This window comes from Thamnophis elegans, chromosome 1 (assembly GCF_009769535.1).
Source record: "Thamnophis elegans isolate rThaEle1 chromosome 1, rThaEle1.pri, whole genome shotgun sequence".
Taxonomy (NCBI): domain Eukaryota; kingdom Metazoa; phylum Chordata; class Lepidosauria; order Squamata; family Colubridae; genus Thamnophis; species Thamnophis elegans.
In genome coordinates, this window is record NC_045541.1 from 32,983,838 (window position 1) to 32,999,409 (window position 15,572).

The following is a 15,572-nucleotide window of genomic DNA, read 5'->3' on the forward strand; positions in this document are numbered from 1 at the left end:
TCATCACATTTAGCAGGAAACCAGGTCTTAGTGTACAATCCTTTAAAAAAAAGTGTGTGTGTGAGGGAATACTGTACTGCTTCCACAGCCTGCCTGTTTGAACAACCTCAGAGAGATATGTAGGAGGCAAGTTTGCATTACTCTGGTGATTTTAGCCTTCTTGTTTTCTCAGACACGGTCACCTTGATTTTGAATGGTGGAAATTTATATATCAGTTCCAGATGGAGCTAGAAACAGTCCTGGAATTTTTAAACAGAATGAATCCAAGGTTGCTTTTGTGGCTTTACTGTCTCATCCCCAGAACACCCTAATCTTATTTCTGGCAGGAACATAGACACAACTAAAATCTCCTGAATGCTTGCAACCTTCTTGCAAATGCTCTGGCATGTCCATCTTATTCATCTCTCTGTCTATCTACCGGTAATTGGTTAGGGTTGCCCTTTTCAACTCTGTTACGTTTGTAAATATTACATTGGAATGCAATCATGTCCGTAATATAATTTATTTTGGAAAGTATAGTAGCAGGTTGTTTTGGTTAGTTGGGGAGAAAAAACCTATTTTAAAGTAGGTATGTGTAGTTTGACAAATATTTCAAATGTATTTCCTTATAAACATATCAAGCACAGCACGGCAATTTCATACTTCAGTTCTGAGTAAGTATTGCATGGGAAGTAGTTTAATTCTGTAAAAAGTAAGTCCCAGTAGCTTTAATAGGACTATTCTTAACTAAGGAAAAGAGCATTTAGCCCTTACTTATATAGAAGTATACTTCTGTTAACAACAGTATTTGCTGTGGTGGTGGCGGCGGTGCAGTGGTTAGAATGCAGTATTGCAGGATAACTCTGCCCACTACCAGGTCAAGGTTGACTCAGCCTTCCATTCTTCCGAGATCAGTAAAATAAGGACCCAGATTGTTGGGGACAATAGGATGATTCTGTAAACTGCTATAAAGCAATGTGAAGCGGCATATGAGTTTAATTGGTATTGTTATTTTTTTAGCCTGTGGCTAGAATCCCTTGTATATTTAAAAGCAAATTCCACTGAACACAGAGATTTATTTCTAATAATTAAACAAACTAATAAGAAGGGAGAAAATCTTTTTGACAGAATTTAGTTACGGACACTTACTTACTTGAGAGTTACTACAAAAATATAATGCATATTATCACTGCTTTTCTTTTGTAATTATACAGACCCTTGGACGAAAACGCCGGCCACTGTGGCACATTTACCTATATCAATATAGAGAAGAGGATTTCTACTTAAAACCTTTCCATTGTGATGTAAAACTTGAATGGGTATGCCAGATCCCTAAAGGTAAATTTGGGTTTCAACCATATATTGTTTAATTGTGGTGGTGTTGTTTAGAAAGGAGATCTATTGTATTCAGCATGGCTCATTCTATATAAAAGTCTGCAGGATAAAAACATTAAAATTTAGGATTGTCTTTTCCTTCATTTTATTCAATATGCCAGCATTATGATTGGCCAATTTCCTGTAACTCTAAAAAAATCTGAGTTCTGAAAATATTATCAGCCCCTCCCCACCAACTGTTGAGTTAGTTTCCATCTGACTAAGGGTTGAATCAAATGTTGAAGTCCATATTTGCCATACATTATTTCAAGAATATGTGGGTGTTACATAAAAGTGTTTTCTTTCTTTTTCTGTCCTACTGTTAACCAGTATCCATATCCCCCAGCTAGGATTTGGTAATGTATCCCCCAGACGTCATGATTTTCCATGAGTAAACTTATTTCCTAGGCCAAGCTTGGCATAAGTCAGTTTGGCAGATCCGATTTGGTTGAATAAGAAACTTTAGTGCCAGCAACAACAAAACCAAACAAACATTGATGGAAAAGTACAGATGCCTCTCGTTCTTGTAGTAGTTCAGATCCATAGCTTTTTCTTCCTACAAATCAACAGACTCACAAGATGCCTTTGAGCAGGGCAATTATTGAATATGTGCTTAATTGCCAACTCTTGATCTGAGAACCATGGGCCCACCGTATGTTTTGACCTAGACTTCCCAAGAGCATGAAGCAAGTTCCTGGTCCTAACTAAAACCCCTTTTATTAATTTACTGTGAATTCTGCTCATTCACATATAGCAAAGTCTTTCAAGGGAGGATTTACAGTCATAGACCTTATCTGGCATAAGGTCTATGACTGTAAAGAGCTGCCAGGCCAATATCTGCAAAACTTGGCAAGGATTCTCGGAGAGTCACAAGCCAATTAAGCCAATTAAGTGAATTAATTGTCTCCTGCAACTCCATTCTCCTTTCGTTCCTCTTTTATTTTCTCTGGGAGGGGTCATACACCTGTTGCCTTACTCCCAAGTTGACCCCTGTTCTTTAGCTGTTCCCTTCATCTGGCAACTCTGCACATGCACACACTGGGAACAGGCTCCCGCTGTTCATCTGCCTCACTGATGTCTGACTCTGAAGGCAGCTGATAACTGGCATACGGCTATGGCCCCCTCTCTGCCTCTGGCACAGAGCCCTCATCAGAGCCTTCCCCCGACTCCAGGACTGGCCCATGTTCCTCCCCAACCTCCTCACTGTCCGAATCTGCTGGCAGCTCCGCTGGCCGATGTCGGGCCACAACATCGAATACTTTCCAGATGTTAAAACTGCTTTTTGACTTTCCATCCAATTTAACTAAAGGGCCAACAATGCTGTTAAACGAAACAAAAGCATAGCAAAATATGAATCTCTCTCAAGTTTGGTATTCAAAGATTATGTTTTCGTTTCGTGTGCACCCCAGGTTGGAGTTCTGCAGAATCCTAGCATTCTGAAAGAGGTCACTAAGAGTTCCCTGGGGGAACATGATTTGTTGTTTTTTTAAAGGAGAGACTGAACAAAACCCATACAACCCCTGATTGGCCCCCTCAGGCAGGAATTAAACACACACACACACACACACACACACACACACACACGGAAGCTGGTAGGTGAGCAAAGCCCAGCTGAAGAGTAAGCAATTAGGGAGAAGCAGCAGTTGGTGAATGAGCCTACAAGTGAGGACTCCTTGTAGGAGGTCTACTTGCCAGCTCACCAGCCTGCCTTTCTCCAGGTGTAGCAGCCTGGGGAGGTGGGGGAGCTATCTCCAGGCGGATGCAAGAGATCTGTGTGTCAAGATTCCAAGTAACACCCCTAATGAAAGAAGACTCCAAGGCTTGAGTTTCCTCAAAGTTCCATTTTATTAGAGATGTCATATTGACACATCTGGGAAAACCAAAATCTGAAAGTTTCCAGGTTTTCCTCACCCAAATGAAAGTCCACCTCCCTGCCCACCATCCACGTGTCCATCACAGGGTCCAATCAGGCACCATCCAAAACTGGAGATTCCTCCCAGTCACACTATCGCAGCTGCAGGGCAAGGTGGCCTTGACTCTCTCAGAAGGGAATGTTATTTTGACTATATATCACCCACACTCCATATAATTCCCCCCCCCTTTTCATTTTCCCACAGCAGAAAATGTGGCAGGCCTGAAGGCCCAATGTTAAAAGAGGGCTGCCAGGTCTGACACTGGGGCTGGTCTGGTCCAGGTATTAGCAGCAGCCACCCACAAAGACAGGGTGAGGGGAAGGAAGCATGGGAAAGAGGAAAAATGTCTTTATTTTTAGTTTATGAACACTGTTACAAACACAGTACCTACATATGAAAAGAATATAATAATTTTGTAAGTCTGGTCTATATTTGAGGCTGCATGTACAGGGGTTCCCCGAGGGTTAAAAAATATCACAAAGGTTCAAGACTCAAAACATTGGGGGGGGGGTGCAGTACAGCCTAACTCAGGTGCTTAAATGCTGGGAGACAGTGTTTTCAAATCATAAATTCTTTTTACGTTTTGGAACAAGATTTTACCAGAGAAATATAGCAATTGATAGAGCAATAGGGTAATTTCTTTGCTTTCTCTCTGGCTGTTATTGGATATAAAATTAATTCCATTGTATGAAGTACTTGTTCTCTGAATAATCGTATCTATTTCATTCCCTTTGCTGCTATTTGCAGTACCCTCTTGGAGTATGATAATAATCACATCTTTATACAACTCTTTCCAAGAACTCTTTATGGACTTTTGATCAGTTAAATATTAGGGGTTTTTTTAAACCACTTGAGTTTGAAAGTGTAATATTAATAGCAAAGAAAACTGCCTTAGAACATGGATTCATGCCTCAGTTAGATTCAGTTTTTAAAAGTGACTCAAGAGACTTTATATGTATGGAAAATGTTAAATTATTGTTGAATTCAAGTTTGGACATTGCTTTTTACTAGAAGGTTATACATTTCCAATTGCCAATAAAAAGGGTGACACTTAGCCTTTTTTCTAACCAAGGATATATTAGTACATCCAGTGATAGGCTTTTCCTTTATCAACAGGTAGTACTCCAAAGACACCTGAATGGTACAAACCAGGTAAGATTATTTCTTACTTTTCATACACTTCATTTTGCAGTTCAGGAACCTTTCTTTCCACAGCCTCATGGCTGTAAAACAGATGGGATTGTTAGCTTAATCCCAGTTCAAGTATTTCAGATAGCCGGAATTTGTGCATTGCATAAATAATATATTTTATAAAACTCTAAACATACAGTAGCATTCCGTTGTGTGTGTGTGTGTGTGTGTGTGTGTGTGTGTGTGTGTGTGTGTGTGATTGAACTTGAAATAAGATTTATATAATTGAAATTATATAAATTATATCCAGGAATAACTATGAAAGATCCTTCCAACTCTTATTCTGTGCTATCAAAATGTTGACACATCATGATGTCATTGCATAAATGGTGCGCTCATGTCATGATGCCTGATGCAAATAAATCATATTATTTATACGTGGACGGCATGAGACATACAGTATGTCACTTTCTCTTATTCCACACAAATGCCCATAATCACTAGAATGATGTCTTTGTTCATTTATTCATTCAATTTTGGGTTGATTATAAATAATTAAGTCCTAAGGAAATGAAATGCAGAAGTTACAGACTGATAATACCTTCCCAAACATGACCATTCATGAAATAGTTTTTAGGTGTAACCCAGTCTTTCTTGCATTAGAAAGTTCTTCAAAATATGTAATTACTAAAAAAACTAGTCTGTTTTAACTCTCAAAGAACGTTAATAAACTTGTTAACTTCAGGAAAATGATTGTGTGATGAAATGAGTTGTAATGTCTTTACTTGAAATCAGACTTGGAGGAATTGAAGTCAAATTCAGTCATTTTACTCTTAAATCAGGGGTCTCCAACCTATGGTCCATGGCACTACCGGACCACAGGCTAATCACCATTGGGCCACATGAGGGGCCGACCATGTCACATGCCTCTGTGGGAGCCACATTGTAGGCACACAACTGTGTTCTAAATCAAAAACGCCCAGCATTTTTTATTTTGATACACACAGCTTCCCTGTTACATGATAGTTCAGATTGCATGGAGTTGCTGGTTCGTGTTAGGTTGTACTGAATGTAAACTTCATATGTAATTTTCTTTCTTTGTAGATGAAGAAGGAATTCATGGGGCAACAGTGAATATTGATGGGTCAGAATTCTGGTTTGTGGCAAATAAGCATCTGAGCTATCAAGAAGCTTCCTTGTATTGTTCTGAGAATGGAAGTGACTTGGCTTATGTGACCTCCTTCACTGCGCTGAATGGAATTCTAAACACAATTTTAAAAGTAATGCATTAATTTCTATTTTGGGTGATTTCTGTTGAATGAAATGATTGCCAACATCCCTTTTCTTTGTGGATTTTGATGGAGGATATTATTAAATCATTAGGAAATGAAATGCAGAAGTTGCAGGCAGTGAGGTACATTAAACCTATCAGAGACTAATTCACTTTAGTTTTCCCATGAAAATGAGCAGGAAATCATGCTGCTATTTGTTGTTCAGTAATTTGTTGCTCAAATTCTTCTGAAATCTGGATGACTTTGGAGATCATGTGAAATCTTGGGTTGCTCATACTTCATCTTATGGCATTCCATGTGCACCTCTACTGCTATATCCATGAATAGATACAAAAATAAATAGTTAATTTTGGATTGACTTGTTAAGATATTTTAATGGGGAATTTGGCTTAGTTCACTTGAAAGAAGTCCGAGAATGAAACCAGTGAGCATAATTGAAGGAAACTATGGCTACTTCTTTCTCTGGAGTTTTTTTTTTTCTGAATACAGGTCATCCTCGGCTTACAATAATTCTTTAAGTGACCGTTCAAAGCTACAACAGCACTAAAAAAAGTGACTTATAATTGTTTTCTACTATTGCTGCATCCATGTGGTCACATAATCAAAATTCAGATGCTTGGCAACTGCCTCATATTTATGATGGCTGCAGTGTCCCTGCAAACTTTTTGGAACTTTCTGACAAGCAAAGTCCATTGGGGATCCAGAATCACTTAACGACCGTATAACTAACTAAACAACTGCAGTGATTCACTTAACTGAGGCAAGAAAGATTGTAAAAATGGGACAAAAATTCACTTAACAACTGTCTCACTTAGCCACAGAAATTTTGTATTCAATTGTGGTCATAAGTCGAGGACTACCTGTACTTAAGAGAATGTCCTTCATTCACACTGAGCCAGTGGTTAACTGAGAGATCCAGGTTCTAGTTAGCCACAAAGGGCTGACTTTGGGCTAGTACATTCTCTCAGCCCAATCTATCTCACAGATGGTTATTATGGCTGGCAAAATAGGACTTGCACTGCAAATGACTTAAATCATCCAAGTAAGATTACAGAACTTGAGAAATTATAGATGGTTTCTTAGATGGGTCAAATTATAGGTGAAGTCAGCATGAATCACATTTACCACAAAGCCAGTCTTAATAAGATACCTGGATAAATGGCTTCAACTATACTGCCGTAAAATGGCTTCTACTGTACAGCACACTAGAGTTGCCATTGTAATGGCTTCACAGTACTCCACAAGGGGGCTGCCTCTGGTAAGGGGGAAAATCCAACATTACAAATTACATTTGGTCCGGACATTTTCCCCCTTTAAATAAATACCCAGGCAACACCGGTTATCAACTAGTTTCTTATATATTGTAATACATTGTATTACAGCACTAGCAGTATTAAAAATGTTGATTGCAAATACCGTGCTTAGCATTTCTTTATTATTATGGTTGTAGAAATGCTTTTACAGTGGTCATTAGAGTTTCCTAAAAAGGAATTGAGCAGAACATCTTCTAACAAATCAATTGTCATGAGGGTTTTTGAGCTTTTCTCAAAGATTGCTACACTCTCATGCAACAGAGAAACATTTTTCAGTATTGCATGGAAGAGATTAACATTGGATATTGCATTTCATGCTAACACAATCTGCTTTTGGCAGTTATCGGACGAGAATCAGAACTGGTGGTTCAAATACAAAATTCCAACAACTTACTACCGTTTGCCGTAAGTAGAAACATCCATCTGTGTTGTTCTAAAGATTATTTATGTTATGACAACTATTAGCAAAGTACAATGCTGAATCTACCACTTATGACCAAAGGTCAGATACCAAAATGGTAAACCTTGGGAAGCCGGGGAATTTTAACACTACATTTTGTCCTTAAAACATATTTTTACAGTGGCTTAAGTGTAAATTTAATAATAGAATGGATTGATTTAAAGGTTTGCTACCTCTGTTCCATACACAGTTGCATATGAGCTAGCGGGGGGGCAATATTTTGCAAGATTTTGTGTAAATAATTGTACTAGTACCCATGTTTTACACTTTTTTAAAAAATTGGGCATTTGAAGGCTTGCCTTTGAATTTTTATTTTTAATTTTTTGGCTACATTAATAAAAACCCTTCAATATATGTCGGAGCATATCTCTGCACCAGGTTCAATTTTTATTTTAAAATGCAAATGAAAAAAAAACATTAAAGCAAGTTTTGTGTATATAGTTATATGGGGCAGTTCATCATATTAGTCTTTGTATCTATAACTAAATGAGTATAATTATATTTGTAACTGCGCCCCTTCTCCCAGGTTCTCTGGTACCTTAAAAATAAAAAGTAAAATATTGTTGGAGTTCAACTCAACCTCTGTGACCTCAAGAACAGTTTTCATGGCAATTAGAAGGAAGCTATAGAAATTATATAAATAAAATAAGTAATTGTCTTTTTCCAAGAACTAGCCTACAGTGCTGGTACTCCCGAAGTCTCCCATTCAAATACTAACCAAGCCCAACTATGTAGGCTTTCCAAGTCCAGAAGTAATACTATATCTTGCAAAAATAAACCTTCCAAAATAGATTGAATTAAGAGTGTCTTGTCTAGAGGAATGTTATTTCATGAAAATGGAAGGTGTACGGTTTTTTTATCTGGATTAAAATTGGAGCATCGGTTAATCCGTCCCATCAGTCTCAGCCTGGATTGGGCCTTTTTGCTAATAGCATTCACCTGGGTGAGTTTGAGAGGAAAGATGGTAGAAACATAGGTAATCCTCAATTTACATTCACAATTGGGACCAGAAGTTTGGTTGCTAAAGCAACATTGTTGAGCAAGTCGTCATAGGTCTATTTTATGATCATTTTTACCATGGTATTTATTGAAGTGCCATGGTTGTTAAGCATATTATGTGGTTGTTAAGGGAATCACAGCCATTAAGCAAATTGGTTGACTGATTGTCAGAAGCCAGTTGGGAAGATTGCAAATAATGAACATAGCAAGAATCCGCAACTGCTGTAAACTTGAACTGGTTGCCAAACACCCGAATTGTGATCATGTTCCTGTGATGCGAAAGTTGTAATTTCAAGGACGGGTCATAAGTCATTTTTAACTTTGAACCATCATTAAAGAAACACTTGTAAATGGAGACTACTTGTAGGATCATAATCCTCTTTTTCAAATTTTGTACATATGGACAGAAAGAGCAGTTCTCTGCATAGGAGGTGCCAAGAAAAATTACCTATGCTGCTGCTTCCTCTTAATTTTACCATATTAGCTTATCATATTACCTTACCGTAAATACTGCAATTATGTACTTGCATTTCATATTATTTAAATATATTTGCTTTTATAAATACATGTTACAGCTTACATCAAAAACTATATTCGATGTAAGTTGTAACATTTGCATAAAAATGTGATTGATCATGTTTCCTTTAAAAAAATAAAAAAATAATATTCTCTTTGTTTTTTCTTAAGCTTTTTTTCACACTATTTTGACCACTACCCCAGAAAATGTTGGCATATCTCTTATCGATCCTGGTTAAGAGGTAATAATTCTATTTCTTTTTTAATCAGCTATAGTTTTAGAAATGTTCTCAGACTCTCTCCTAAATAAGAAGAGTATATTAGTTTTCCTTTAGGCTTCTTTTTGTGGGATTCTTGTTTCCTATTTTGTGGTTTTTAATCTTAAATTCTGCCAACTCGAGGCAGCAAAGTTAGAAAATGTCCGTGATTGCTCTTCACCCTCATGGATCTTTTTGCTTCTATTCTTGTCTTGATTGAAATTGACAGGAGGTAAACAGTTTAAAGTTTGCATTCTCAAAATAACTGTTCTAAGACTGTAAGTTTGTTTCCGTCTGTAACATGGGTGTCACACTCACTGCATCACGTTGCCGTCACGTGACATATTGCAGCGTTTTTCCCCCTTCGCAGAGCTGCGGTGAGCATGGCCTGCACATGAGGCATGTGGCCTGCGGGATGCAAGTTTCACATCCCTGGTCTATAGGAATTCTGTCAGCTTCCATTGTTCATCCCCTCTCCATGACACCCTGTTTCCATCCTGTTGGATCTGCAGATTTGCATTGTTCTGATATTTAGTATCCTTCTCTTGTACATTTTATTGCTGATCTTGCAGTTTCAGAACTAAATAAAATAATTGAACTTACTAGTCCAACATTAATATCAACTCTTCAAACTTTCAGTCCAACTCTATTATCTAAAGTACTTTTAACTAAAAATCCTCTGGTTGAATCTGGGACAATCTATAGGCTTTGCTTTTGAACCAAGAAGGCATTTTTATCATTCATTCATTCATTAATATGAGGGGTTCTTGGTGCTCTCTGAGGTTGGTTGTTTTCTTGCAGATGTTTCATTATCCAAACTACCCTGTTTCCCCTAAAATAAGACCTCCCTGGATAATAAGCCCAATTGGGCTTTTGAGCGCATGCGCTAAAGTAAGCCCTTCCTAAAAATAAGTCCACCCCGAAAATATTGCAACACAGCAGCAGCCATGAGGTGACCACGCTGCCTCCTGCACCTCAAAAATAATAAGACCTCCCCGAAAATAAGGGCAAGCGTGTATTTCGGGGGTCAAAAGAAAATAAGACTCTGTCTTATTTTGGGGAAAACATGGTAGGTAAATCACCAGTGCTAAACTAATGTTGTTGCCTAGTTTGGATAATGAAACATCAGAAAGAAAACAACCAATCTCAGAGAGCACCAATCCTGAGCTACAAATATTCTCCTTTATTGATTAATTAAAATATTCTTTCAGACTACACTTATACTAACTGCTATACTTGGTTTAAAAGTATAAAACTAAATTTGAAACCAAAGGTATTAAAAACAATCTTCAATTAAAACTATTGTATTGCTTACATTAAACTTAGTGAGAGGTCTGCATAAGAGGGTATAAGCATAACAATTCTCTATTCTCTATTCTGCAGGCAATTCATTAGATTGCACTGCAAAACTGCCTTTCATTTGTGAGAAATACAATGCATCATTATTGGAGACAAGAGAACCAGGCTATAAATCACCTCAGGAAAGCTGCCCTAAAAGATGGATTTTTTTCCTAAATAAGGTAATGCATAAATAATTTTGGATTCTGAATATTATATTTCAGTCCACAGAAGCTGACTTGAAATGGTTATCAAACTAGTTTGATGAACATTTAAAGATCTGAAATAACTTGCAACTAACAAACTTGAAGGATCTAATCTGGGTCGGTCTCTGTGACCAGAGATTTAGTCTTTTGAGATTTCAGACGTGCTGGAACCAATCCTCAGGGACAGTGGTGGGATGTTGCCAATTTAACAACCGGTTCAATGAGCGTGCGCAATGCAAGCTTAAAGCACTTGCACAGCGCACTGAAAATAGAGCATTTAGAAGCTCAGCTGCTTACCTTCCAAGTCAGCAACAGTAAGTAGAATAACGAGGGGCGGGGGAAATCAGCTGTACTGTGCAATTGAGATGAGCTAGAAAACAGGAAATAAAGGACAAGATAGGGTGGGTGCAGGTGGGCAGGAACAGCTGATTGTTGGAACTACTGGTTCACCTGAACCAGCCCGAACTGGCTGAATACCACCTCTGCTAAGGGACCTTCTCTCTACCAGAATATTGGTTTTCTCTCTATACATTCTGGTAGAGAGAATGCTACACATTCCGGTACAGAGAAGTTCCTTGAAGATGGGCTCCAGCACAAGTCCTAAAGCTCGGAAGACTAAATCTCTGATCCTGGTGACCGATCCAGATTGGATCCTGCAACATTATCCTGAAACATGTATATTTACCTTCATTTGTAACAAACCTGGGCTACTATATGAACATAGTTTAAACAAAGTTTAATTCAAAACATTTGTGAAATATCTACCTCAGAGGTTATATATATTTTTTAAAAAAATCTTTTACAGTGTTATCAAAAGGTGACTCCTAAGAATATGACATTTAATAAAGCAGATGAACATTGTCAATCTTTAGGAGGAAACCTTCCTTCAATCAAAAGCCAGATTGAACAAGGTAAGAAAATACATGAGCCGTGGTGGCGCAGTGGTTAGAATGCAGTGGTGTAGGCTAACTCTGCCCACAGCTAGGAGTTCTAGCATCACCAGTTCAAGGTTGACTCAGCCTTCCATCCTTCCGAGATCGGTAAAATTAGGCCTCAGATTTTGGGGCCAATATGCTGACATTGTAAACCTCTCAGAGTGCTGTAAAGCAGTGTATAAATCTAAGTGCTATTGCTATTCCGTACATAGATGTGTATCACACGATTCTTTCATATATATGTACATGTTGTACTGTATTTTTCAGAGTATAAGATGCACTTTTCCCCCCCAAAAAGAGGGCAAAAATCTGCGTGTGTCTTATAAACTGAATACAGCATTTTTGGCCTCCCAAAACCCGACCCCCTTCACAAAAATGGAGATATAGAGGGTTTGAGAGGGTTGCAAAGTTCTCGGGGCGTGGGAAGGGCAAAAACGAGTAAAAAAAAAAGGCCGTTTTTTGCTCATTTTTTTGGTGCCCAGCTCCCAGAAGCACTCTACAAGCCTCCTAAACGCTATGCATGCCCTTATTTTGCCTTCCCAGCCCCCAGGAGCACTTTTCAGGCCTCTCAAACTCTGCATGCCCCATTTTTCACAAAATATTAGGCATGCAGAGGGTTTGGGAGGTCTGCAAAAACTTTTTTTTTTAATGTACCTCTTCAAAATCTTGGAGCGTCTTATACCCCGAAAAATATGGTTAATTTGATTCCTTCAAATTGAATAACATTGCTCCTGAGAAAGGCTTTATGTATGAGATAATAATTTGTGGACATGCCCTGTGGGGAAGACAAAGGATAAAACCAGCATCTGCCCTTTTTGCACATGTGTTTTAACATCACGTGTACAAACATAAGGGACAGAGCATTCTGGTTGTTATGCTGAAACCCCTCTTCTTGCATATCTCCTTATGTACCCTTCCTCTTGGTGTAGTAGAAAAGACCTTTTCTAGATAAAAATTAGGGATGGTGAGTATTACCATTAATTATGTAAGAATGCACTGTAATTTTACAGTTGGCATCATTTCTATTCTTTCAAAATCATATGAAGTTTTCATTTTTAAACTTAAAACAGAATTATTATAAACTGGATGTGGATATAAGCATTGTATTTCTTAGTGTTACTTATTTATGAATTAATCATGATTAATTCATATTATTATGATAATATTGTGAATTATGAATTAATTATAATATTTGTACAGCAGACTCCAAGTGGTTTAGAATAAATAAAACAAGAGCAATATAAATTCCTATAAAGCAGAGTATTTCCTCATTTTCATAGCTAATAAGAACAGCAGTGATAAATAACATTCCCCTCCCAAACTCACTAGAAGGGCACTAATCTCTGAATGTCCGACCAAAGGAAGCAATCGTTTGCACCCTTTGAGTTGAAGGAAATAAAAAACACAGCATGATAGTGGTATCTTTATGGGAGAGAATAGAAATGACTGTTTTCTGAAAGTGAAGCAGTTGCAGATGTCACTGACAGTGTTTACAAGTAAGTGAATTCAGCCTATGGAACTTGGCTGGTCCTCTTCCATGGATGTTGTTTTAATATTCCATTAGTGAGCCTTAGGATGTAGTCTATGAGAAGACTGATAAAATCAAGAAATCATCATCAACAACAACAACAAAAGATTCATTGTGTTATGTATGTCACAGGGCTACGGAGGGAGGTCCGAAAAAATCAAGATGATGGTCCCTATCATGCAGTCAAAGCTCTGCCCCCCCTTTTTTTTCTTGTGATACATATTAAAGGGGGTATGGCTTCAATTACACAGTTGTGATTTCCATCTTGAAAATTATTTTTAACTGCTTTTAAAATAATGTCATACATTTTTTGTCACTAAAAAAGGCACCAGGTCTTATTTGGGGGGTGGGGTGTCATCCACTGACTCACCTCACTTGCATACATCACCTCCAGCCTCTTTTTCGCTATCAGAGAAATAGTGAAACTTCTTTGTCCGGCAAGGCCAGCAAGGTTTTCCTGAAGATCTCTGCAGACGATAACAGAGCTTTGGATCGATCCAAAGCTCTGTTATCAGGAAAGCCTTGCCAGCAGAAGAAAAGGGCTGAGGTGTGCGAGGCCTGGTTGCAACTATCTGAAGGCAAGTAGTAGGGCAGCTCCACACCCCCATCCCCACCCTAGCTTAATTTTTACCAGTGTATCCTGGAATGGGCGGTGTCTTAATTAGGGCCTGTTTTGGGGGTAGGACTTATATTGGGCTCACATGTAAAAATCAAGGTAGGACTTACTTTCAGTGTAGGTTGTATATTGTATAAATGTAATTTGTATAAATGAGTTCCATAATTCATTATACAAAATCCATATAAAGTATACATCTATAGGCAGTTGCCCCATTAGTGGCAAATGTAATCAGGTTTTCAATACATTGAGTGAATGAGGCCATACATTTATTTTCCAGTACTACAATATCAGTCTTTTGGCCATAGTGTTGGCACAGAGAATCAATTTACATTGTCCAATTTTCAGATTCCATGTACATAGTAGGTATGTAATTCAAGAGAAAAATTACATACTCTGACAAATTTAACTTTTGACAGCCTATCATATTTATATAGTCCAATACTTCCCCAGATTTAGTTAGTGTAGAACATTATAAAAATAGGTGTTCTATTACAACTCCAATAAAATGCTGTCTTATACACCTTTTCTGTACAAATGTACTAGAGTCCAATATATTCTAAATATTATTTTTTGTTGTTTAAGTTGTAGTTTAAGGTCCATTGACACTTTTGCTATAGAAGTAAAGACTATTAATACTATTGGCTAAGCAATATAAAAGGTAAAGGTTTCCCTCGCACGTATGTGCTAGTCGTTCCTGACTCTAGGGGCGGTACTCATCTCTGTTTCAAAGCCAAAGAACCAGCACTGTTCGAAGATGTCTCCATGGCCATGTGGCTGGCATAATTAAACGCCGAAGGCGCACGGAACGCTGCTACCTTCCCACCAAAGGTGGTCCCTATTTTTCTACTTGCATTTTTTATGTGCTTTCAAACTGCTAGGATGGCAGAAGCTGGGACAAGTAACGGGAGCTCACTCTGTTACGCGGCGCTAGGCAATAAAGAAACCTCTAATTCTTTATTCAACTAATTTCTTAGCATTTGCATATCAAATTGATTTATCTATAAATCATAGAAATGATACAATTAAATTTCAAATACAAATTGAAATGTTTATTAAAATTCATAATAGGTTATTTAGTTTTAAAGACTTTAACAAGTTGTTCTAGTATGTCAGGTGACTCAGAAGTTGAAAATGTTGCTGGTCCAATAAAATTGCTAACAAATGTAGCTATTAATATTGCCATTGAGTTATATCTGAAAGATGATATTTGTATTTATAAAAAGGTAATAAGGGTGGGAAATACATAAAATAAATAATTTATCTCTTAACACAGCATATGTAAAAAAAAAATCATCTTCATCATCTATCAATTGTTTCAAAGTCAATATCCCTGCTTTCATCCATCTTTTTCTCAATTTTTAAAGTTGAGTTTCCACATAATGTCATTTTAACATGGAAAAAGAAATCAAATCTTTTTTTTAGTCAACATTACTTTCCATAACTTTCTAACTTGACACAATTGTTTTCATGGACACTAGAGTTCTAGTATATTTGATCCTAAAATTGTACATCCAACCAAGATGTTATATTCCAAAGTTGCCCAAATCAGAAAATTAATACCAATTGTTGGCTTTCAGTATTTAATACTTGACAATAATTAAGTGTGATGATATAGCTCCAGATTTGGTAAACTGAATCCTCCCTAAAGAATTGATAATTGCATTTTCTATGAATGTAATTCTTGTAATCAAAGAGCCCCATAAAAGTACCTA

General features: G+C 37.5%; 1 protein-coding gene across 1 annotated transcript in view; it reads left to right on the forward strand.

Annotated features, from left to right (window-relative positions):
• Positions 1-15,572, forward strand: part of LOC116504042 (lymphocyte antigen 75-like) — an 85,820-nt gene that overhangs the window by 45,034 nt on the left and 25,214 nt on the right. Inside the window, exons 16-22 of the mRNA XM_032210864.1 lie at positions 1,194-1,317; positions 4,383-4,418; positions 5,502-5,677; positions 7,343-7,407; positions 9,149-9,219; positions 10,618-10,754; positions 11,584-11,689. Of these exons, the coding sequence (XP_032066755.1) occupies positions 1,194-1,317; positions 4,383-4,418; positions 5,502-5,677; positions 7,343-7,407; positions 9,149-9,219; positions 10,618-10,754; positions 11,584-11,689 (715 nt within the window). The remainder of the gene's footprint in view (positions 1-1,193; positions 1,318-4,382; positions 4,419-5,501; positions 5,678-7,342; positions 7,408-9,148; positions 9,220-10,617; positions 10,755-11,583; positions 11,690-15,572) is intronic.